Source organism: Caretta caretta, chromosome 2 (genome assembly GCF_965140235.1).
Source record: "Caretta caretta isolate rCarCar2 chromosome 2, rCarCar1.hap1, whole genome shotgun sequence".
Lineage (NCBI taxonomy): Eukaryota > Metazoa > Chordata > Testudines > Cheloniidae > Caretta > Caretta caretta.
Genome location: NC_134207.1, coordinates 142,934,443 through 142,960,056, shown reverse-complemented (window position 1 = coordinate 142,960,056; position 25,614 = coordinate 142,934,443). Strand labels below are relative to the sequence as shown.

The following is a 25,614-nucleotide window of genomic DNA, read 5'->3' as shown; positions in this document are numbered from 1 at the left end:
TACAATAGCATTAGAACGAACTGGAGATCACTCTGAGGCGGGGGAATTTTCAGTCTTAAGGGAAATGAGTGACCTTATTTCACATTTTTGCATTAACACGTCAGATTTCTTGGAGTAATGCCAGAAAAATTCTTTAAGTGAATCCTCAGAGGGACCTTAGTGCCCAAACATAATAATGTACAAAACAACTGTTTTAGTGGGAAGTTCTAGCAACAGCTAACATTGCCATGTGTCTCATTCTTTTCAGGGTGTTAAAAGAATATGTTACAGTTAGCACTCTGTCTACAGCTTTACAACAACTTATATGGCGGTGGGATTCACAAAGGTATTTAGGTGCCCAACTCATTGATTCCAATAGGAATCGGGTGCCTAAATCCCTTTGTGAATCCCATCCATTCACAGTCTTGTTGAGCTTTCCCTTTAGACAAAGGCTACAAATTACAACGACTGACCATGTTCATTTGAATTCCAGACATACAGTATAACACAGAAATATAAGAAAATGAAATTAACTAGAGTGCAACTATTGGCCACTGCTGTATATTTTAATTCAGTTTCCTGCAAACAGTAGGCATTATCTGTCTCCTTGTAAATGTGAAGATACTATTTCACAATGACATTATTAAGGGAGTGACATTTTTCCACAATTCCAGCATATTCCTACTTTTTACACTGTGCATCTATGCAAGATGCATTACATTCTGGGCACCCCTGGCTCACATTTTTCATAGATTTCAAGGCCAGAAGGGACCATTGTGGTCAGCTAGTCTGACCTCATATATAACACAGACCAAAGAATGTCTCTGAATGAATTTGTATTTGGACTAAAGCATATCTTTTAGAAAAAACATCTCATTTTGATTTTAAAATTTCCAGTAATGGAGAATCCACCACTACACTTGGTAAATTGTTCCAATGGTTAATGACCCTCACTATTCAAATTTATACCTTATTTCCAGTTTGAATTTGTCTAGATTCAGCTTACAGCCATTGTATCTTGTTATACCTCGTCCGCTAGCCTGAAGAGTCTGTTATCAAGTATTTGTTACCCATATAGGTAATTATAGACGTCTTAACCTTCCCTTTGTTAAGATAAATAAATTGAGTTCCTTACTAAAAGGGATGTTTTCTAGTCCTTTAAACATGCTCATGGCTCTTTTCTGAACCTTCTCCAGTTTATCAACACCCTTCCTGAATTGTGGACATCAGAACCGGACACAGCATTCCAGCAGCAGTTGCACAACTGCCAAATACAGAGGTAACATAACCTCTCTACTCCTACCCAAGACTCCCCTTTTTATGCATCCAAGAATCACATGATCCCTTTAGACCACATAATTGCACGGGGAACTCATGATCAATTGATTATCCATCACAATCCCCAAATCTTTTTCAGAGTCACTGCTCTCCAGGATAGATTCCTTGTTCCTTGATGTACACATTTACATTTAGCCATATAAAAATGTATATCATTTGCTTGTGCCCAGTTTACCAAATGATCCAGATTGCTCTGAACCAGGGACCTGTCCTCTGAATTATTTACCACTTCCCCAGTCCTTGTGCCATCTCCAAACTTTATTAGTGATGATGTTATGCTCTCTTCCACATCATTAATAAAAATGTTAAAATAGCAGAGGGCCAAGAACTGATTCCTGCAGGACTAACTAGAAACACACCCGCTCAATGATCCCTCTCCATTGACAATTACATTTTTAGACCTATCAGTTAGCTTGTTTTTAATCCATTTAAATGTGTGCCATGTTAATTTTATATCATTTGTTAATTTTATATCATTCTAGTTTTTAAATAAAAATGTCATGTAGTACCAAGACAAATGCATTACAGAAGTCTAAGTCTATGGCATCAGCACTATTACCTTTATTAATCAAACTTTTAATCTCATAAAAAAAGATATCAAGTTAGTTTGACAGGATCTATTTTCCAAAAGCCATGCTGATTGGCTTTAATTATATTACCCTCCTTTAATTTTTTATCAATGGCATCTGTATCAGCTATTCCATTATCTTGCCCAGGATCTATGTCAGGTTGAGAGGCCTATAATTACCCAGGCCATCCCACTGACCCTTTTTAAAAGTGGCACAACATTAACTTTCTTCCAGTCTTCTGGAACTTCCCCAGTGTTCCAAGATTTATTGAAAATAAACATTAATTGTTTAGCCAGCTCTTTTAAAACTCCTGGATGCAAGTTATCTGGACCTGCTGATTAAAAATGTCTAACTGTAGCTACTGTTCAACATCATCATGAGTAACTATGGGAACGGAAAGAGTGTCTCATCATAATATGATATGACTACATCATGTTTTTTCCCCAAACATAGCCAGAAATATTTATTAAACATTTCTGCCTTTTCTGCATTATTACTGATAATTCTACCATTTCCATCTGGTAATGGACGAATACTGTTGTTAGGATTCTTTTTGTTCTTAACATACTTTTAAAAACTTCTTATTGTCCTTAACTCTGCTGACTGTAAATTTCTTCTTGTGTCCCTACACTTCTCTTATCAATTTTCTACAATTCCTAAGATATTACAGGGGCAGTGGCAGAGCTGGGAACAGAAGGGTTCCAGTCCTACTGCATAGGTTACTTTAAAGACCTTTCCTGGTATATGAAATACTTGCTAACTTCCTCATGATGAAGAATGGACAAGTGGGCAACCAGCCATCGCAGGAGGGAAGAGTGAGCCAGCTGACAAACTCCTGAAGATGGAACAGGATAGGATGGTGACCATAGTTCCTCTGAAAAGACAACTCTATGTAAAAACGGACATGGGCATTTTGAGATGGTGGTGGTGCTATTCACTTTGGGGAACTATTACCCTTCAATGCATTCTTTGAAATTATACAAGAAATGTAAATCACTACCTTCTGAACATTACAAGAAATGTGATCTACAGAAAATGTTTGGGTGAGAAATATAACTCCTAGCAGAAGCTCAAAAATAATAATAGGTTTCAGAGTAACAGCCGTGTTAGTCTGTATTCGCAAAAAGAAAAGGAGTACTTGTGGCACCTTAGAGACTAACCAATTTATTTGAGCATAAGCTTTCGTGAGCTACAGCTCACTTCATCGGATGCATACTGTGGAAACTGCAGAAGACATTATATACACAGAGACCATGAAACAATCCCTCCTCCCACCCCACTCTCCTGCTGGTAATAGCTTATCTAAAGTGATCACTCTCCTTACAATGTGTATGATAATCAAGTTGGGCCATTTCCAGCACAAATCCAGGTTTTCTCACCCTCCGCTCCCCCACACACAAACTCACTCTCCTGCTAGTAATAGCCCATCCAAAGTGACCACTCTCTTTACAATGTGTATGATAATCAAGGTGGGCCATTTCCAGCACAAATCCAGGTTTTCTCACCACCCCCCTTTTTTCCAAAAACCACACACACAAACTAATTTTCACTTGTACAGAACCTTCCATTTAAGGATCTGCTTGTGCATTACAAACATTAATTTAGCCTTACAACACCTCTGTGAAATAGGCAAGTATTATCTCCATTTCACTGTCAGAAAAACTGAGGCACAGAGAGGTTGTGTGACTCACCTAGGTCACCCAAGATGTTTACAACAAAATCAGCAACAGAATCCAGGACCCCTGTCTCCCTATCCTGTACCTTTCAAGACCTTCCTTCTTCCTATATGTATTGGTTACTGTCTCCATGACAAAACTATGAGAATACATAAGAACAAACCCAATAACATAGATCAATGCACAATTCTTAACAGTATAAAGTTACAGTAGTTATAAAAGTACAGTCCCAGCCCGCCCACCCCAGTATTGGGAATTGAAACTGTTATTTCTTTGATCTTTTTTGTCCCTGGAAGGGAATGATTTGATGATGATGAAAGGAGGATACTAGTTCTTCTGGTAGGAGATATGACAGAAGTAACTGCTTCTACTTATACTTTAAAAGTTTTTATGTTTTTGGATAAACAAACTTGAAAAGTCTTTTCAAATGAATGTAATGAGAAACCACTGCAAATGGGTGCAATAAATTCATTGAATCAAACAACTTTTATTCATTGCAATGAGAAACGATGAGCTGGAGCTGAAACTCCAGTATTCTGCACCATTTCTAAATTACAGTAATGCAATGATTTTAAACCACAGTAGGAAACAATAACAAAAAAGGCAAAACCTATGTTTCAGTTCTACCATTCTCTGCAGATATCTCCAAAGTGTTTTTGATGAAGATACTGTTGAAGCATAAAAATGAAGAAATGAAGAAAGACTGAAAATAAACATACTTGATTCTCCACACAGTCATTATTTTCTAACCTACTGTCAAGAAAATCCTTCAAAGTGCAACAGTGTATGTCTTTTTTCTGTGGTTAATTTCTGCTTGGATGTAAGTAAACAAAATTCATTAAGAACATCATCAAACTCACCCTTTTCCACCTATAGTCACCTGAGCAAGTTGAACACGCTACTCCCCAGGAACATGTTAATCAGTTAGGTGTGAACTTCACAGCCTAAGTAGGCTAATTTAAACAATAATATGCAAGGCATATATTAAAGCAATTTTAAGATTACATATGTAATGACAAATCAGGTAATGTGCAATGAGAAAAAGTTAACATTATTATGAAAACCTTGTTTTTTTAATTTCTCTGTCTTTTTTCTATTTTTAAAAAAATAACCATAAAGTTCCACTAATATTTTGGGCAGGGGGTATTTATTATATTAAAGTCAAACATTCACAGCTTTAAAAAGTAATTTTCTTCTTATCATGATGCAACGTAGCTTAGCTTTGATAAGACAGCCAAAGATATAACATTTCATCTTTTATTCCTCCTGGAGGTAGGACATTCTCACATTCAGACTTTAGTTAAAAATAAAAAAGGTGTTGATATCCTCTGGCACTCTTCCATGGCTAATACTATTATTTAATCAGTCTCTCCTCATGAGAGACAAGTCTAAATTAGTATTAAGGCTAAATTACATCTTTCCTTTAGAAATAATTATTTTTTTGAGGTTACGGTTAAAGCAAGCAGTAGCAGGCTTCCAGGGATGTTTGTTCCTGTAACTTTAGAAATATTAACAGATTTGGGGGATATACAGAAATTAAATGTTTCCCAGAGACTCTCTTACTGAAATGACTGACGTGTTTGTTTCCGATAATTTTCGCCCTAATTTTATGCAATGATTAAAAGTAGTGAGCAAGCTTCCACATAACAGGTGGTGCTAAGAAGCATTATATAATCATAAGAGAGCAATATCAACAATTCTCCCTTCATTAGTACACACAAATTAAAGGAAGAGACAAAGGTGACGTAATTTCCAGGCACTGACACAGTGATTGACTGTACTGCCAGAAGTTGCATGAAATAACTGTACATCTATCTACAGATCTCTCTTTGTTTCCTTATAGTGCATAGCTCTGTGGTAAATTAAAGAGCCCAAGGTGGGGAATAAAAAGGTGTTTTTCTCTTAGACCCATCAGTACAGAAAAGCTTGTAGGATGTGAGTGGGATTTTTGTTTGGGTGGTTAACAACATTGATACTGGGGGAAGGTTTTATGGAAAAGGTGTGTTTTACCCTGGTTGCTTAATATTAAGATTGGGTTTAGTCTGGTCTCTTCTGGCAAAATGTTCCATAGCTGGGGTCATGGTCATGGTGATTACAGGTGGTGGTAAGAGAGTCTCTGATGTAACTCTATCTTGATCCATTAGGTACCTTTTGAGTTATGGCCAGGACTTTGAACTCTCCTCTGAAGTGAATGGAAAACTAGACAAGCTAATAAAAGCAGGTGAAATGTGTTTGTAGCAGCCATTGTTGCTTACGAGGCATGCCAAGCATGCTGTACCAGCATCTATCCTTTTGTAGTGCTTATGTCCAAAGCAGGTAGATTTCAGTCGGGAGGTGATCAAAAGCATGGATCACAGTGGCTAAGTTCCCATCAACATCTCCTGGTCAGGTGAAGGTGAAATATGTGTTTTTTGCCATTAGTCCAGATGTTGTGAGGGGACTAGCGGAAACCTCAAGGTTCCTCACCACCCTGACAGTGGTTTGATGCTCTTCATAGGTCCAAATACACTGGTAAATTCTTCAAAGTGCTCCTCCGCATCTTAACTAACACTTCCATCTTCCCTGAACTGTGCTCAAAACATATGCTTTTCATTCACCTGATGATTTCTTCCAATTGTTGGGAAATACTGGGAATCGCTTTAAAAGGAGATGTACAGCTAAGTGCCCTCCTCATACCAGTCCCCTTAGTCAGTGGTGTATCACAGTCTGTCAAGATGATCTCATGCAGACAATGAAGAAGAACAGAGAGTATTGGGCGTGGAGGACAATGCAGCATAGGACTTGGATGACAAGGACCAAGTTATGCTCTCTGTGTTATGTCTAGTATGAATAAGCAGATCCAACATAGTACTATTTGATTTAACCTCGTGAGATTTCACATGTGGCATCAACAATGGATGATCAACAGTGTTGAAGGCTGCAGAGTTATCTAGCAGTTTCAGCACAAAGACATGTATATTTGTCTAGGGCCTGGAAAAGGTGATGGCTGCATAAGCACCAGCAGAGCCATTTCTCTGCTGTATGCTGGTCTGAAACCTGTGATGAAAACTGCATGATGGCAGAGGACAGATGCTGAGAGAGCTTGGATGCAAGAGAGAGCTGGAGACCAGATGATAACTGATGGTGGCATTAAGGACATTATTCAGGGTCAACTGGACTTCTATAGTCTATAGGGTTTTTTTTAGGTAATCTGACATCTTGCCTTCTTTCAAGGAGGCAAAGATGATCTGAGTTATCAAGGAAGCCACGTGTTCTTAGTTAGGCTTCACCTGAGGTTTCAAAGATCTACCATTGGTTTAGCTGTCTGAGCAAAGGATTGGGAACCAGGAACTCCAGACCCAAGTACGCATCTCAGCACAGACCCTTACTCTTTTGTGACATTGCATGAGTCATCAAACTTCACGATGCCTAAACTGTTCAAAAGAGACAAGGTGGGTGAGGTAATATCTTTTATTGGACCATCTTCTGCTGGTGGAACGGACAAGCTTTTGAGGTTCAGAGAGCTCTTCCTCAGGCCTGGAGAAGGTACACAGAGTGTCCAAGCTAAATAAAAGGTGAGGCAAATTGTTAAGCATAAGGGGTTTATGCATGCTGTAGAGGATCATTTAAAATGAAGCAGACAATGAGGGGTTAGAAGACAGTAGGGTGTGTCACAAATTGTTGTAATGAGCTCCTAGAACCTCGAACCTTCTACCAACAGAAGTTGATTCAAAAAAAGATATTACCTCACCTGCATTGTCTGTCTCATATCCTGGGACCAAGGGTTATAACAATACTGCAATCAACTATTCAATGCAGATAATACTTTTTTACTCACTGTAGTTATTAATGCTTATTTATCTTACAAGGGTGTTGTAGTAATCAAATCATTAAAAGATTTTAAAGATGTAAAAGGCTATGTAAGTAGAAAGTATTCTTATAAGTACTAATAAATAATAATGAAATTAAGAATCTCATAACTAATCATTTAAAATTAGGGTTCACTGAATACCAGTGAACAATAAATATATTTTGGTACATTGTTTATTCATAACTAAGTGCTACTGGTAAGCAAAAAAATAATTTAGTATGAATTAATTCTGTATGTAAAATGCATCTATAGCTAAAATAGCATTGGAGGAGGTCATTTTTCCTTTGTAGTAGGAAACAGAACTTTAAATACTGGTGATAGCTCAATGCTATAAAACATTAATAACAGAAGTTATCCACTTCATAAATTATCTATTTAGTTAATTGTCATAATCATGCAGACAACTATTGCTCTTTAATTATTCAGTAAAAAGCTCCATTCATCATCAGTGTTATAGTCTAGCCAAATATTTATAAAATAAAAGCAGAATTTGTCAGAATCTCTCCCAAAAAAAGATAGCAGAAGGAAAGAGATGACAGAGCAATCTCAAAAATTATTCTACAGTTTCATGGCTATCACTGTGATGGGTTAATTATTAGAAAGAACATCCGACAAACACCAACAAGTCCTACAGCCAGCCAGAGGGGAAAAATACTGGGTTACCCTAAGAGATTAAGTCCAGTCCTGAAAAAACAGAAACTAATTTACCTGTTGTGATCAATTACCTTCTTTTCATTAACATTTCTGAAATGAGCTGGACAAATTTATGAGTGAGACTGTATGATGGTGTTGTTTGTGAGGCTAAATGAAGGGCTCAACCGCATGGGGCCCTCTTCTGGTTTATGTCCTATGTTCCTAAAACCTCATGCTTCAGGGCTTTGGCCAACTACCTACAGGTGTCAGGAAGGGATCACCCGCAAAATGTTTTCTGGGCTTTTTTTTTTTAATCTCCTTCCTCTGAAGCATCAGTATGGTCACAGCTGGAGATGGGACATTGGGTGGGGTGGACTGGAACTCTGAGGTGACACTGAGCATTCTCTCTCACAAGTGTTTGGCTGTCTGGTTTTTGCCCAGGTGATCAGGATCTATCTTATTGTCCTATGTGGGGTTAGCAAGGAATTTCCCCCCAGGTAAGATTCACAGTGACCGGGGGAGAGGTGGAGGGGAAAGGGGGCATTGAACTTCTTCAGCAGCATATGGGTGTGGGTCACTTGCCATGAATATCTGGGTATATCTCACTTAAACATATTCCTGCCTTTGTGGGGGTTCCAGGCACGGGGCGGGGACATCTTGGTCCTACTATTCTCTGCCTGTGGCACATAATAGTCTAGCCTCCAGTGGGCTGTAATACTTTGGTCTAATTTCAGTTGTTGGGTTTAGTGTGTAGATACTGGGTAGTGCTGGTGACCTCTGATATACAGGAGGTCAGATTAGATGATCCAGTGGTCCCTTCTGGCCTTAAACTCTGTAACATTATGAAAAACACCAGCAAGATAAAAAGCTTCAATCTGTCATGAAAATGGAACTACAGCCGTCTCTCTAGCAGGTTCATAGATTCCAAGACCAGAAATGACCAGTGTGATCATCTTGTCTGACCTCCTATAAAACACAACCCATAGGATTACTCTGAATTAATTCCTGTTTGAACTAAAGCATATCTATAAACAATCCTGTGTAATCTTGATTGAAAAATTAACAGTGATGGAAAATTCACCACAACACTTGGTAAATTGTTCCAATTCCTGATTAATCTCACTGTTAAAAACATACACCTTAATTCCAGCCTGAATTCAACTTCCAGCCACTTGATTGTGTTATACCATTGTCTGCTAGGTGCTATTATTCACTTGTACTATCTCTGCTTACCATCTGTTGAGCAACCGCTGGTACCATCACTGGAACAGTAACGCATTTCAATCCTTTGTCTTCCCACCTCTAGCAAATTTGGATCAGGTAAGCGTGCCTTGCAAGTGTATCGGAATCGTTGTTCATAGTGGCCACCATTGTCTGAGATATTGACCGGAGTCCAAGGAGTCCAGGGGGTGGTCTTTTTCAGCTCTGGACAGGGATTGGTGTTACAAGGTTGATACTCCTGGAAGTAAATGATCAATTGTTTATATTTACAGTATGGTACAGAATAAACAACCTGACAAGAATTTTGATCCCATCTCCTTCTCCTCCAATCTTTATCCCCGCCAGTGGATTTTGAATTCTAATAACCCAAAGGTTTTTTCTACTTGGAGGAATATATATAGAATGGGCTAGAATCACAAAGGAATTTAGGAGTGGTGACCTGAGTGTTGCCATGCCTAACTTGTGTTACCTAGAAAAATTACCGGGATTCACAAAGCTTGAGTTCAGCACCTTGACTCTGTATACAACGAATAGGGAGAGACAGGCACCTTTCAATGGGGTTTACAAAAGCCAGCACATTAGGCAAGTCCTCACCTAAGCTAGCCAATAGGAGGTGCCAAGCCAAGGAGTGTATTCAAAGACCCATCCCTCTCTTGGAGGTAAGTGTGGGCTTCAGGAAGACATCACCCTCTGCTTGGAAATTTCTCTCTTTGTGGGGGGAGGGTGGATAGGGAGAGGAGGAGCTCCAGATAACTTTCAGTCCAGTGGTTAGGGCACTCACCTGGGATGTAAAAGATTCCCACAGTTCAAGTCCCTTCTCCACATGATGGGGAAAAGGGATTGGAGCTGGGATCTACCACCTTTCAGATGAGTCCCCTACCACTTGGTTATGGGATATTTTAACATGGGGCTCCATCAGGCCTGTCCTACACCTAAAAGTTAGGTCAACTTAGCTATTTCACCATAGGCGCTGACTCCGTGGGTGCTCCGGAGCTGGAGAACCCATGAGAAAAAATTATGGGTGTAGTGGCCTCACCAATCAGCTTCTCTCCCTCCCTCCCAGTGCCACCCGCCCACCACAGATCAGCTGTTCAGTAGCCTGCAGGAGGCCCTGGGGGAGGGGGATGGAGCAAAGGTGGGATGAGCTTGGGGAAGGGGGCAGAATGAGGTGGGAAGAACAGGGGCAGGGATGGAGAAGGGGCAGGAAGAGGCAGGGTGGGGTGAGGCCTTGGGGGAAGGAGTGGAGTGGGGGCAGGGCCTGGGGCGGAGTGTGGGTCCAGCACCCCAAGAGAAATTAGAAAGATGTGGTGTTTTCACACCCCTGAGTGTAGTTAAGCTGACTTAAGCCTCAGTGTAGACACCCCTTGGTCGATGGAAGAATTCTTCCCTCAACATAACTATCACCTCTAGTGGGGATGCATTTACTACAGTGACAGAAAAACCTCTTCTGCTGCTGTAGCAAGTGTCTAAACTACAGTGGCATAGCTGCAGCATTGCAACTGTGCTGCTATAGCACCTGTAATATAGACATACCCTTGGTCTCTCCTGTTAAAGCTGTTCCACTGTGGATAATGCATAAAATAAATGGAGCAGGAGAACTGGATCTTGGGTCTCCCAGCTGAGTGCTCTAACCATCAGGCGACATAGTCATTCTCTCTCTCAATAATTCTTGCATTATTTAGTCACAGTGGAACAGCTTTAACAGTAGATAGACTCAAGCAGCCCAACACCAGAATATCTCATAGCCCAAGTGGTTAGGGCACTCACCTTAGGGGCAGCAGACATAGTTCAGATCCTTTCTCCCCCTCAGGTGGAGGGGAGACTTGAACTGGGGGTTTCTAACTTCCCAGGTGGGTACCCTAACCACTGGGCTAAAGTTTATGAGGGAGGTCCTCTTCCTGTGCCCCTGATGTTTTGTGTAAGCTCACCTATATGGGGCCAGTCAGGTAGGTGACACTTCAGGCTAGATAGGCAGAAGAAAATATTTCTTGCCCCAGATTGTACACTACTCTGGAGCTTAGGTAATAAAGCTCAACTTTAAGGGTATTAGCTAGGTCTATAATTAAACAGTAGTTAAGACATTTATACATTTTCAGATTATAAAGCATTTGAATAAACTGTAAATAAAACATACAAACAAACTATTAATTCCCTTAATCACATTTGCCAGTATGCAGAAAGACAACTTACTACTCCATATGGATTTATCTATGTATATGGGACAAGGGACTCACACATACAACCCTAAAGACTTCAGTAGTGTTACATGAGTGTAACTGAGAGCAGACTTTATCTCAGAGAGTCATATCCATAACTGGCTGTTTCAAAAATGATAATTTGATGACTTTCTCTCAGCTCTGAGATACAGTATTTAATTTGCTTATTTATGTTGAGTGTAAATATCATTTATCAAAATGTCAGAGGAGGAAGTACAATAAATTTAGATGTCCACTGCTGCATAATTGGCCTATGTCTTTTCAGTCATCATTTTCAGTTCTCTTTCCTTCAAAAATATATTGTAGTTCATGTTTAGTATCCAGGTCCTATGGTGCTGTACTAGAGTGAGTCTATCTCCCAGTTTGAGCGTCACTGAAATAGAAAGAGACCTTAAATACAATGGGTTGAATTCTACTCTCTGTTTCACATATCCCACCCCACTGAAGTAAAAACCTGGATGGGTTTCCAGAAAGGCTGTATGGACATACAGGATGGGCTTTTTTCTCCACTGTCTTGTACATGTGTAGTCATTACACCAGTGCTAAATCAGAATAGTAAGTAGAATTTTACACCCACTTTGCATGGCTGTAAATGACTACACATATTACAATGCAGTGGAGAATCAGATCCCACATGCTAGGCCCCAGTGCTCTATGGCAAGGTGGAATTTAATTCTGTGGCAACGTCTCTGGTTTCTGTGGCAGTTTCCTATAAACTAAAAAATATAATTGTTTTGCTGAATTAAATACAAAAATGAATATTACAAGCAGCATAGAGACCTCTTTGTTATTTACTTTGATAACAAAAAGTTTATTTTACACTGTCCTCACTCACACTTTCAGTCTTCAATATACTGCAGATTTTTGTATTGATATTGCCCAACTGCATGACAGAAGATGTCAGGGTGAAATGGCAGGTTTTGGCAGCCAGGTATGGGACAGGTATGAGACAAGGTAACATTGTAAATGTCAACATTATTCACAACCTACTGAGATGAGTGGGGCAATTCACACCTTTTAGAACTATTGTTTCAGGCTGTCTGCATATTCAGAAAAACTCGATTGCAACAGTGTACCCTCAGGTGTGGTCTACACTTAGGGCTTGTCTACACTTGAAACGCTACAGAGACACAGCTGCAGCTGCACAACTATAGTACATCAGTACTGTAGACATTACCTATGTCGACGAGATGCGTTCTCCTCTGTTGGCACAGATAATCAGCCTCCCCAACAGGCAATAGCTAGGTCTTTGGAAGAATTCTTCTGTTGACCTACAGCTGTCTACACCAGGGGTTAGGTCAATGTAACCGCATTGCTCAAGGGTGTGGATTTTTCACACACTGAGTGATGTAGCAGAGTTGACCTAACTTTTTAGTATAGACCAGGCTTTATAAGTTATATCAGCATAGCTACATTGATCAGGCATGTGAACAAAACATAACCCTGACCAACATGGCTACACCGGCAAAAACCCCAGAGTAGACTTAGCTGTGTTGACCCAAGAGTACTTCTACTGATGTAGATAATGTTGTTCAGAAAAGTGGTGTATCTACACCAACACAAAAATGCCTTCTGTTGATAAAGGCTCCGTCTACCTTAGAGGCACTATTAGCACTAGCTATGCCAACATAAGCTATGTAGTGCAGACACATTTTCAAGGCTTTCTTTGCAATCCAGAAGGCTAAAAACATATGTCCTGATTCACCACTGTGTTACCCCAGCTTTACTTCACTGAAATCTGTGGAGTTAAACCAGTGTTAAAACTGAAGTAATGCAGTGGTGCGACAGGACCACCATTTTTTGTTTAAACGAAAGGTTAGGCCTCATCTAGATTTAAAATTTAGTTTGACGTAGGTATCGTGCTCAGGGGTATGAAAAATCTACACCGCTGAGCACTGTAGCTATGCTGGTTTAACCCCTGGTGTAGACACAGCTCCAAAAATCCTTCAATCCACCTAGCTACCATCGCTTGGGTAGGTGGTGTTCCAACAGAAAAATCCCTTCTATTGCTGTAGGCTGCGTCTATGCTATGGGGTTATGCCATCATAGCTACAGCACTGTTGTTATGATGCTATAATCCCTGTAGTATGGACACGGCCATAGATTTTGAAGCGCAGTTTTGCAGCAAATTGCATGGCAAATTCTTGGGTTGCAGAATCACAAGGACCCTGCCCATGTGTCTGCGAAGGAGGCTAAAAATTCATAGAATACAAGTTTTTCACTCTTTACATTGACTGACACCTAAAGTAAAACAATGTGAATTAAAAATAGTGATAGTTGTTGCATCTGTAATAAAATTAAATATTAAATGTGATATTGGCAATATATTTTGGTCCTATCTATACATAAAAACATAATGAAATAATATTATTTAATAGAACAGGATATGCATCTATTATTGTAATGCCAAGATTGCCCACAGTTTTTGCGTTGTGTGATTTCAGTAATATATCAAAGGTAAGCATCCATCAGCAAAAATGGAAAGCAACAACATTATGTGCAAAAGATATTCTTCTTTAAATTGCAGATGGAATTTGAACTCATGGGGTTTGAACTAAGGGTCTGTTTAATTGCGGTGTAAATGTTTGTATTCGGGCCCCTACAGGACCCGAGAGCCTGGGCTCCAGCCCAAGCATCTACACAGCAATTAAACAGCCCCTTAGCCTGAGCCCTACAAACCAGAGCCAGCTGCCACAGGCAGCTGCCAACATGGAAATAAGTTTGACGGAATATTGCCTCTGAAAGAGACGGTGCACAGAATAAATGATAGAATATATAGCAGACTGAATACATCCATTATTTTCTGATTCAACTATAGATTCAAGACTAAAGATGACTAAAAGTACACTGTAGCATATTTTAAAAAAACACACAACTCTATTTGTTAGCTGCTACAGTTACAAGTAATAGAACCAGTTTTCTATAGAATATTCTGTTTCCTATTTATCTTTTTTCTGTTTTCAATTTCTTTATTGTTTCTTTTATGCATACAGTATCTCCTTGTTGCGTGCACTTCTTTTGTTCTCTTTTCTGTTCTTTTTCTTTGTGATCTACGGAGGTAATCTCTCAACATACACAAGACAGCCAAGTCAGCATTAATAACCCATTAAAATTCACTCATGACACGGATTGTCTTTTAGGATTTACTCTTAATGTACTGCATCGGCGGGGAGATTATTACTAGAATATTCTCTCGGAACTGTAGAATTGTATATCGATTCCAAATACTTCTGTGTTTCAAGTTACTCTTGTTGTTTGTTTCATTGTGCACTAATTATATCATTTTACAAAATTCAATAGCTGTAGTTTTGATGTGGTAGCTGAAACCTTCTCACATAAAGGACCAGAGTCTCATCTGGTATAAACGAGCAAAGTTCCACTGGGTTCTGGCCCAAAATATTTGTTTCATGTTGTCATAAATATAAAGGGAAGGGTAAACACCTTTAAAATCCCTCCTGGCCAGAGGAAAAACCCTTTCACATGTAAAGGGTTAAGAAGCTAGGATAACCTCACTGGCACCTGACCAAAATGACCGATGAGGAGACAAGATACTTTCAAAGCTGGAGGGGGGGAGAAACAAAAGTTTTTCTCATCTGTATGATGCTTTTGCCAGGAACAAAAAAGGAATGGAGTCTTAGAACTTAGTAAGTAATCTAGCTAGAGATGCTTTAGATTCTGATTCCTTTAAATGGCTGAGAAAATAAGCTGTGCTGAATGGAATGTAGATTCCTGTTTTTGTGTCTTTTTGTAACTTAAGGTTTTCTAACTTAAGATTTTGTAACTTAAGGGATTCTCTATGTTTTGAATCTGATTACCCTGTAAGGTATTTACCATCCTGATTTTACAGAGGTGATTCTTTTACTTTTTCTTCTATTAAAATTCTTCTTTTAAGAACCTGATTGCTTTTTCATTGTTCTTAATATCCAAGGGTTTGGGTCTGTGTTCACCTATGCAAATTGGTGAGGATTTTTATCAAGCCTTCCCCAGGGTGTAGGGTTTGGGAGGATTTTGGGGGGAAAGATGTTTCCAAGCGGGCTCTTTCCCTGTTATATATTTGTTAGACGCTCAGTGGTGGCAGCAATATGAGTCCAAGGGCAAAAGGTAAAATAGTTTGTACCTTGGGGAAGTTTTAACCTAAGCTGGTAAAAATAAGCTTAGGGGGTTTTTCATGCAGGTCCCCACATCTGTACCCTAGAGTTCAGACTGGGGAAGGAACTTTGACACACGTGGAAAGAAGTAAAGAATCCAGCAGAAAAAATCATTAAGCAGATGCAAACGGAATGGACCAGTAAGCTGCCTGAGGGTATGTCTACACTACAATTAAAAACCCATGGCTGGCCAGTGCCAGCTGGCTCGAGCTCATGGGTTTTAACTAAGGGGCTGTTTAATTGCGGTGTAAATGTTTGTGTTCGGGCTCCTACAGGGTCCTAGAGCCTGGGCTCCAGCCCAAGCATCTACAGAGCAATTAAACAGCCCCTTAGCCTGAGCCCTACAAGCCAGAGCCAGCTGCCACAGGCTGGCCACAGGTTTTTAATTGCAGCGTAAACATACCCTGAGAAAAGATAGGGATAGAAAATTCAGCAGCCACAGAGCCTGTCAGACATCTTCTGTGTTTTACCCCAGCATCAGCCTCATATGTTTCCTGCACTTGTCAAGATAAACGCACTATAAATTGAAGCTCTTCTTCTGTTGGGTATTATGATGCCATTATATGCAATTTTTTACCTTTGTTTGTCTGTCAAATCCAAAGTTCTTGAGTAGGCTGAAATAGCCTTTTTCTTCAAGAACCAAAAGTCTTGGATGCATTCAGAAACATGTTCAATTGAACTTAAAATGAATGTGCTTTTTATATTTAAAAAAAAATCTAAATTGCTCTATATGAACACAATTTTAGACAAGCAGAAACTCTTCTCAACTTCTTTTAAAAGAAAAATTGATTACAATACTATATATTCCTACAGCTAAAAACAAATCACAAGTACTGTATACCAGGAAACCAGCAAAATATCATTATATAAAGCTAACTTAGTCTATTGCCATTTTCTTCATATTTTTCACACTATAATACAGCTTCAAAAACTTGATCTGAATGAACACCTGGGACCCACTGCGCACAGACCCTGAAACAAAGAGTCTTTTGCACTGCAAATTTCACAGCTATCCTGTGTTTGTGGTGTGCTTACTGCTTGACTGAAATATACCCTGTGGTCTGTTTGTTTGGGGGATCGTATGCTGAGCCTAGCAGCCTGCTAGGCAAGGCTGAGAGCTTCTTAAAAAGGCTTTGATCCGTAAGACCTTTAGCACCCATCAACCCTTAACCAGGGGGTGGGGCTACTCAGCAAGACTGTGGTTTTAAAAAGCCTGCTCCTACGTGACCAGAGGAAATAGTGACCAGGAGTAACTAACAGGAGTTCTGCGAGAGAGTTTAGAGGGCGAGTGGGGGGCTAGATACACTTAACATTTTTTAAATTTAAGACCAAAAACACCTCCTGATAAAAACCAAAACAACAACAACAAAGGAACAAGCTGCAGGAGTAAAAATAGAATGCACGCAGAAGTCCAGCAACAGAGTGGGGGCTACCCAGTTTATTGCACTCAATGCAGAATGTATGATTATCGGCCCTATGGGCAGGTGGCATATGTGTGCATTCGGTGCAAGGAGCTTCTGGGCCCCAGAGACCGTGTACAGGCTTTGGAGACCAGAGTGGCTGAACTGGAGGAGCTAAGGGAGACAGACAGGTACATAGATGAGACTTTCCTGGACCGAGTAGAATGACCCCCACTTCGGTCTGACAGTATATGTGCTGTTGAGGAGGATGAAAGTTTCAGGGAAGGAGAACCTCCAGCTGGAGCTAAGGAAAACGATCCCATAGTTGGGATCCTCCTTTCAGATGATGTTGTGGTATCCTCTTGCACTGCGGATACCTCTCTAAGGGAGGGAACTCCAGTTATTAGGAAGAGACAGGTATTAATAATGGGTGGTTTGATCATTAGAAACAGATAGCTGCGTTTTCGATGACCAGGAAAACTGCATGGTGAGTTGCCTGCCTGGTGCGAAGGTTATGGATTTCTCGAGACATCTAGATAGAGTTCTGTGTAGTGCTGGGGAGGAGCCGGTGGTCATGGTATATGTATGTACCAATGACATAGGGAAGGATAGGAGCGAGGTCCTGGAGGCCAAATGTAGGCTTCAAGATATGATATTGAAGTCTAGGACCTTCATGGTAGCTGTGAGGGATTCCCCCAGGGTGCCACCTGGAACTGGGGTACCACTGAGCCTGCCTGACCCACCAGCCTGGGCTCCCTTTACACTCTACTGCTCTGACCAGCCTGCCAAGCCCTCTCCCAGGCTCCGGTCTGCACCTTCACCAGCACACATAACAGATAGGGACACACCCAGCTGCAGAAACATACAGATGCTGTGATCAGCTCTGCATGGGAAAGCTTCAGCTGAGGAACTTCCCAGCCACTTAGGTGGAGTGTAAACCCAAAATTATACCATCTTGCACTGCACAGGGAACTGTACAGTGTAAACGGAAATGCACCCCTCCCTCAATACGGAGAGGAATATACACAGCTTTCTGCCCCCAAGTTATAGCTCCCACACACTGGCTTGTGATAAAGCAAAAACAAATGTACTAACTACAAAAGATAGATTTTAAGTGATTATAAGGGATAGCAATCAAAGCAGATTACCTAGCAAATAAACAAAAATGTAATCTAAGCTTAATATACTAAAGAGGTTGGCTATGAGCAGCAACTTCTTACCCTAAATGATGATTTAAGCCAGTTGCAGAGATTCTTAAGGGCCAACTGCCCTTGCTTGCTGTTTAAAAATGCCAGGTATTCCTCTTGCAGGCTAGAAATCCCTCTCCTACATGGCTAGCTTCTGGGCGTCCATCTCTTTGTCTTGCAGTTCTAGGGCCCTTTGCTGTGCACCTTCTTGTCTGGCATTTTCTGCTTCCAATTCTTTTATTTGTAATTGTTTTAATTCCACCTGTCTTGTGTTCCTTCTCCCTCTCTTCTGCTTAAAAGCTGCCAAGCTCCAGCTTATTGCTAGTTTCGTTTTCACTCATTTTCCTGCTTTTCTATCCCTACTTTCCTTGCCCGAAACAAGCAAACAGAAAATAACAAACTGGTAACCACTTTGACTGATTTCTAGCAACCACACTTAAAACTCACTTAAAATCACTACCAGTGTCTCAGAGCAACGAACTGTGCATATAATCCTGCCTTCTACGTCACTGTGATGGGTTCACCCTGGGGTGTCACCTGGAACTGGGGTACTACTCAACACTCTGACCCATCAGCCTGGACTCCCTCTCACACTGTACTACTGTGGCAAGCTGCAAAGCCTTCCACCTTGCACTGTCACCAGTATTCATACAGGAAGGGAAACACTCAACTGCAGTTACACGCAGGCTCTCTGACCACCAGCTTCCCAGCCTGGGACCCCAGAGCAGTACCATCCTGCCATGGTCAAATCTGTCCAGTATATGGGTTTAATACCCGGTCCGCCTCCCCTCAACATGAAGAGACCAATGCATATTTGTGGTAACCAAGAATATATTTTCCCCAAGCACTCCCGTTAAAGCTCACTGGTTTAGATAAAAATATAAAATAAGTTTATTAATTTCAAAAGGCTAGATTTTACATGATTATAAGTGATAAACAGATCAAAGCAGATTACCTAGTAAATAAACAAAATCGGAAATGGAGCTTAACACGCTAGATAAGCAGGATATAAATTAGGAAATTCTCACCCTGAGTGATAAACAGGCTGGCAGATTCTTAAAGCACAAGCTGCCTTGGCTCTGCAGCTTGGGTTTTCCAGGTTTTCATACACAGGCTAGAAATCCCTCTAGCCTGGGACCATCACTTCCCACAGTTCAGTCCGTATTCCTCAAGTGTGTTTTTGTAGGGAGAGTGAGGTCTCATCGTAATGGCATTATCCCTGTTTTATATCTTCTTCCCACTTGCTAGAAAGCTCTTTTGCTGTGACCTGGGTCAAACAGTTCCCATTGTATGGTGCTATCTCTGAGAGGTTTCTGTTGAACACACTTCCTGTGGTAATCCTTGTGCTTGTGTGCATTCCTTCAATAAGCCATTAACATTGTTTGTCCTTTTCACTGTTGTACCTGAAAGGCCGCTTGTTGGTATTTTCAACCTCACAACATCTTTCAGTAACACATACGTAGCCAAACTTCATAACTTCACATACAACAATAGAACATGCAAACTAATGAGATATTAATGTCTAGAAGACCAAGACTTTTAGAATGATACCTCACAAGGTGCACTTTGTACAAAATATATCCTAAGTACATGACAGTGGTGAATACTGGGGTGCCAGGATGTCACTGTAGCATTCTTAGAAATGATTCCAGTTCCACAAGCAGGGCCAGTTAGACAGGCAGAACTGCAGGGTCCCACTGTGTGGATGAGACGATGGTGTAGGGAGGAGGGGTTTAGATTTATAAGGAGCTGGGGAAACTTTTGGGAAAGGGGGAGCCTATACAGAAAGGATGGGCTCCACCTAAATTAAATGGAACCAGATTGCTGGCACTTAAAATTAAAAAGGTCGTAGAGCAGTTTTTAAACTAAGGGCTGGGGGAAAACCAGATGTGAAGGAGCAGAGACAGCCCTTTGGGGAGGATCTATTAATGGAGATTCTCTATGTTCAGTAAGGAGGAGAGGATGGAAGATGATAAAATATTGGTAGGATCTAACAAAAAACAGTCAAATGAAAAAAAGAGTACCATTCAATTACATAATGAAATGGGAGATAGCTAAAAGGTGACACGTTCTTAAACTGCTTATATACAAATGATAGAAATCTAAATAATAAGACGGTTGAAATAGAGTGTCTCGTATTAAATGAGGATATTGATATAATAGGCATCACAGAAACTTGGTGGAATGAGGATAATCAATGAGACACAGTAATTCCAGGGCATTATATGTGAAAGAAAACAGAATCAAATGAAGTAAAAATCTTAGATGAACCAAACTGTACCATAGAATCTAACTGGATAGTAATTCCATGCTCGAATAATAAGACTATAGTAGCAGGGAAATACTGCCTATCACCTGACCAGGATAAAAAGAAAAGGAGTACTTGTGGCACCTTAGAGACTAACAAATTTATTAGAGCATAAGCTTTCGTGAGCTACAGCTCACTTCATCGGATGCATACAGTGGAAAATATAGTGGGGAGATTTTATATACACAGAGAACATGAAACAGTGGGTGTTACCATACAGACTGTAACAAGAGTGACCAGGAAAGGTGAGCTATTACCAGCAGGAGAGTGCGGGGTGGGAACTTTTGCAGTGATAATCAAGGTGGGCCATTCCAGCACTTTACAAGAACAGTAGGAGGGGAAATAAACAAGGGGAAATAGTTTTACTTTGTGTAATGACACATCCACTCCCAGTCTCTATTCAAGCTTAAGTTAATTCTATCCAGTTTGCAAATTAATTCCAATTCAGCAGTCTCTCATTGGAGTGTGTTTCTGAAGTTTTTTTGTTGAAGAATGGCCACTTTTAAGTCTGGTTTCAGAGTAACAGCCGTGATAGTCTGTATTTGCAAAAAGAAAAGGAGTACTTGTGGCACCTTAGAGACTAACCAATTTATTTGAGCATAAGCTTTTAAGTCTGTAATCGAGTGACCAAAGAGATTGAATTGTTCTCCGACTGGTTGTTGAATGTTACAATTCTTGACGTCTGATTTGTGTCCATTTATTCTTTTATGTAGAGACTGTCCAGTTTGGCCAATGTACATGGCAGAGGGGCATTGCTGGCACATGATGGCATATATCACACTGGTAGATGTGAAGGTGAACGAGCCTCTGATAGTGTGGCTGATGTGATTAGGCCCTATGATGGTGTCCCCTGAATAGATATGTGGACACAGTTGGCAACGGGCTTTGTTGCAATGATAGGTTCCTGGGTTAGTGTTTTTGTTGTGTGGTGTGTGGTTGCTGGTGAGTATTTGCTTCAGGTTGGGGGGCTGTCTGTAAGCAAGGACTGGCCTGTCTCCCAAGATCTGTGAGAGTGATGGGTCATCCTTCAGGATAGGTTGTAGATCCTTGCTGACGTGTTGGAGAGGTTTTAGTTGGGGGTTGAAGGTGATGGCTAGTGGAGTTCTGTTATTTTCTTTGTTGGGCCTGTCCTTGAAGGGTTCATGTAGCGTTCATGCACCTGGAAACAGTCAGGGCACACCCTGACTGTTGTGTAGGAGCAATGCACACATTGCTCTGTTCTGTCCAAGGACATGGACCATGAAAACATGGACCATCTGGGAAGTCAAAATAAGGACATCAGCCGTGGGAAGCTTCCTCGGCCGAAGCTCAAGGCCTGAGAATAAAGATTGTAGTAGATAGAGGCTAGTAAATAGGAATATTAATCAAAGTCATATTATTTCCTTTGTTGATGCCTTTTGCGGTCGGTTGGGGTATGTGATGCGCAGGGGGGAGAGAAATAAAAGAGGTGGAAAAGCTGACAGGGGCAATCCCATCAGCAGACCAGCCTGCTTGCTTGCCTAAAGCCGTGTCCTGTCTTGTATTGAACCGCCACATGTCCTGTAGTAGGTAACTTCTGGGTACTCTTCTGGCTCTGTCAATCTGTTTCTTTACTTCATCAGGTGGGTATTGTAGTTCTTACAAGCGTTCCCATCCCCTGCTCTCCTGCTGGTAATAGCTCACCTTTCCTGGTCACTCTTGTTACAGTCTGTATGGTAACATCCAATGTTTCATGTTCTCTGTGTATATAAAATCTCCCCACTATATTTTCCACTGTATGCATCCAATGAAGTGAGCTGTAGCTCACGAAAGCTTATGCTCTAATAAATTTGTTAGTCTCTAAGGTGCCACAAGTACTCCTTTTCTTTTTATCCTGGTCAGGTGATAGGCAGTATTTCCCTGCTACTATAGTCTTATTATTCGAGCATGGAATTACTATCCAGTTAGATTCTATGGTACAGTTTGGTTCATCTAAGATTTTTACTTCATTTGATTCTGTTTTCTTTCACATATAATGCCCTGGAATTACTGTGTCTCATTGATTATCCTTTTCTTTTTACAGATACAGACTAACACGGCTGCTACTCTCAAACCTGTCATTATGACCAGGATAGTGATAGTAACTGTGAAATGCTCAGGAAGATTAGAGAGGCTATACAAATAAAAAAACTCAATAATAATAATGGGGAATTTCAACTATCCCCATATTGACTGGGTACATTTCACCTCAGTATGGGATGCAGAGACAAAATTTCTTTACACCTTAAATGTCTGGTTCTTGGAGTAGCTAATCCTAGAACCCACAATAGGAGAGGCAATTCTTAATTTAGTCCTAAGTGAAGCACAGGTTCTGGTCCAATAAGTGAATATAGCTTGACTGCTTGGTAATAGTAACCATAACATAATTAAATTAAACATCCCTGTGGTGGGGAAAAACACCACAGCAGCCCAGCATGGTAGCATTTTATTTTATAAAGGGGAACTACACAAAAATGAGGAAGTTAGTTAAACAGAAATTAAAAGGTACAGTGCTAAAAGTTTCAGAGTAACAGCCGTGTTAGTCTGTATTCGCAAAAAGAAAAGGAGTACTTGTGGCACCTTAGAGACTAACCAATTTATTTGAGCATGAGCTTTCGTGAGCTACAGCTCACTTCATCGGATGCATACTGTGGAAACTGCAGAAGACATTATATACACAGAGACCATGAAACAATACCTCCTCCCACCCCACTCTCCTGCTGGTAATAGCTTATCTAAAGTGATCATCAAGTTGGGCCATTTCCAGCACAAATCCAGGTTTTCTCACCCTCCGCCCCCCCATACACAAACTCACTCTCCTGCTGGTAATAGCCCATCCAAAGTGACCACTCTCTTTACAATGTGTATGATAATCAAGGTGGGCCATTTCCAGCACAAATCCAGGTTTTCTCACCCCCCCTCTCCCCTCCAAAAACCACACAAACGAACTCACTCTCCTGCTGGTAATAGCTTATCCAAAGTGACCACTCTCCTCACAATGTGTATGAAAATCAAAGTGGGCCATTTCCAGCACAAATACCAGCAGGAGAGTGAGTTTGTGTGTGTGGGGGAGGGCGGGGGGGGGGCGGAGGGTGAGAAAACCTGGATTTGTGCTGGAAATGGCCCAACTTGATGATCACTTTAGATAAGCTATTACCAGCAGGAGAGTGGGGTGGGAGGAGGTATTGTTTCATGGTCTCTGTGTATATAATGTCTTCTGCAGTTTCCACAGTATGCATCCGATGAAGTGAGCTGTAGCTCACGAAAGCTCATGCTCAAATAAATTGGTTAGTCTCTAAGGTGCCACAAGTACTCCTTTTCTTAGTGCTAAAAGTGAAATCCCTACAAGCTGCATGGAAACTTTTTAAAGACACCATAATAGAGGCTCAATGTAAATGTATACCCCAAACTAAGAAACATAGTAATAGAACCAAAAAAATGTCCACTGAGCCTAAACAACAAAATAAAAGAAGCAACGAGAAGCAAAAAGACATCCTTTAAAAAGTGGAAGTTAAATCCTAGTGAGAAAAATAGAAAGGAGCATAAACTCTGGCAAGTGAAGTGTAAAAATATAATTAGGAAGGCCAAAAAAGAATTTGAAGAACAGCTAGCCAAAGAGTCAAAAAGTAATAGCAATTTTTTTTTAAGTACATCAGAAACAGGAAGCATGCTAAGAGCCAGTGGGGCCACTGGACAACTGAGATCCTAAAGGAGCATTCAAGGACAATAAGGCCATTGCAGAGAAACTAAATGAACGATTTGAATTGGTCTTCATGGCTGAGGATGTGAGGGAGATTCCCAACCTGAACCGTGCTTTTTAGCTGACAAATCTGAGGCACTGTCTCAGATTGAGGTGTCATTAGAGGAGGTTTTTGAACAAATTGATAAATTAAACAGCAATAAGTCACCAAGACCAGATAGTATTCAACCAAGAGTTTGAAGGAACTCAAATGTGAAATTGCAGAACTACTAACTGTGGTTTGTATACTATCATTTAAATCAGCATCTGTAACAAATGACTAGAGGATAGCTAATGTGATGCCAACTTTTAAAAAGGGCTCCAGAGGCGATCCCGGCAATTACAGGCCAGTAAGTCTGACTTCAGAACCAGGCAAATTGGTTGAAACTATAGTAAAGAACAGACTTGTCAGACACATAGATGAACATAATTTGTTGGGGGAAGAGTCAACATGTTTTTTGTAAAGGGAAATTGTGCCTTACAAATCTACTAGAATTCTTTGAGAGGGTCAACAAGCATGTGGACAAGGGGGATCCACTGGATATAGTGTATTTAGATTTTCAGAAAGCCTTTGACAAGCTCCCTCACCAAAGGCTCTTAAGCAAAGTAGGCTGTCATGGGATAAGAGGGAAGGTCCTCTCATAGATTGGAAACTAGTTAAAAGATAGGAAACAACGGTTAAGAATAAATGATCAGTTTTCAGAATGGAGCGAGGTAAATAGTGGTGTCCCCCAGGGGTCTGTACTGGGACCAGTACTATTCAACATATTCATAAATGATCTGGAAGAAGGGGTAGACAGTGAGGTGGCAAAATTTGCACATGATACAAAACTACTCAAGATAGTTAAGTCCAAATCAGACTGCAAAGAGCTACAAAGAGATGTCACAAAACTGCCTGACTGGGCAACAAAATGGCAGATGAAATTCAATGTTGATAAATGCAAAGTAATGCACGTTGGAAAACATAATCCCAACTATACATATAAAATGATGGGATCTAAATTAGCTGTTACCACTCAAGAAAGAGAGCTTGGTGTCATTGTGGAAAGTTCTCTGAGAAAATCCATTCAATGTGCAGCGGCAGTCAAAAAAGCAAACAGAATGTTGGGAATCATTAAGAAAGGGATATATTGTAAGACAGAAAATATCATATTGTCTCTATATAAATCCATGGTATGCCCACATCTTGAATACTGCGTGCAGATGTGGTCGCTCCATCTCAAAAAAGATATATTGGAATTGGAAAAGGTTCAGAAAAGGACAACAAAAATGATTAGGGGTATGGAACAGCTTCCATATGAGGAGAGATTAATAAGATTGGGACTTTTGAACTTGGAAAAGAGACGACTAAGG

The 25,614-nt window shown here is 40.5% G+C and overlaps 1 protein-coding gene across 1 annotated transcript in view; it reads right to left on the bottom strand.

Moving 5' to 3' along the window:
• SEMA5A (semaphorin 5A) overlaps positions 1-25,614 on the bottom strand; it is a 657,104-nt gene that overhangs the window by 69,951 nt on the left and 561,539 nt on the right. Inside the window, exon 16 of the mRNA XM_048839567.2 lies at positions 9,279-9,504. Coding sequence (XP_048695524.2) covers positions 9,279-9,504 — 226 coding nt within the window. The remainder of the gene's footprint in view (positions 1-9,278; positions 9,505-25,614) is intronic.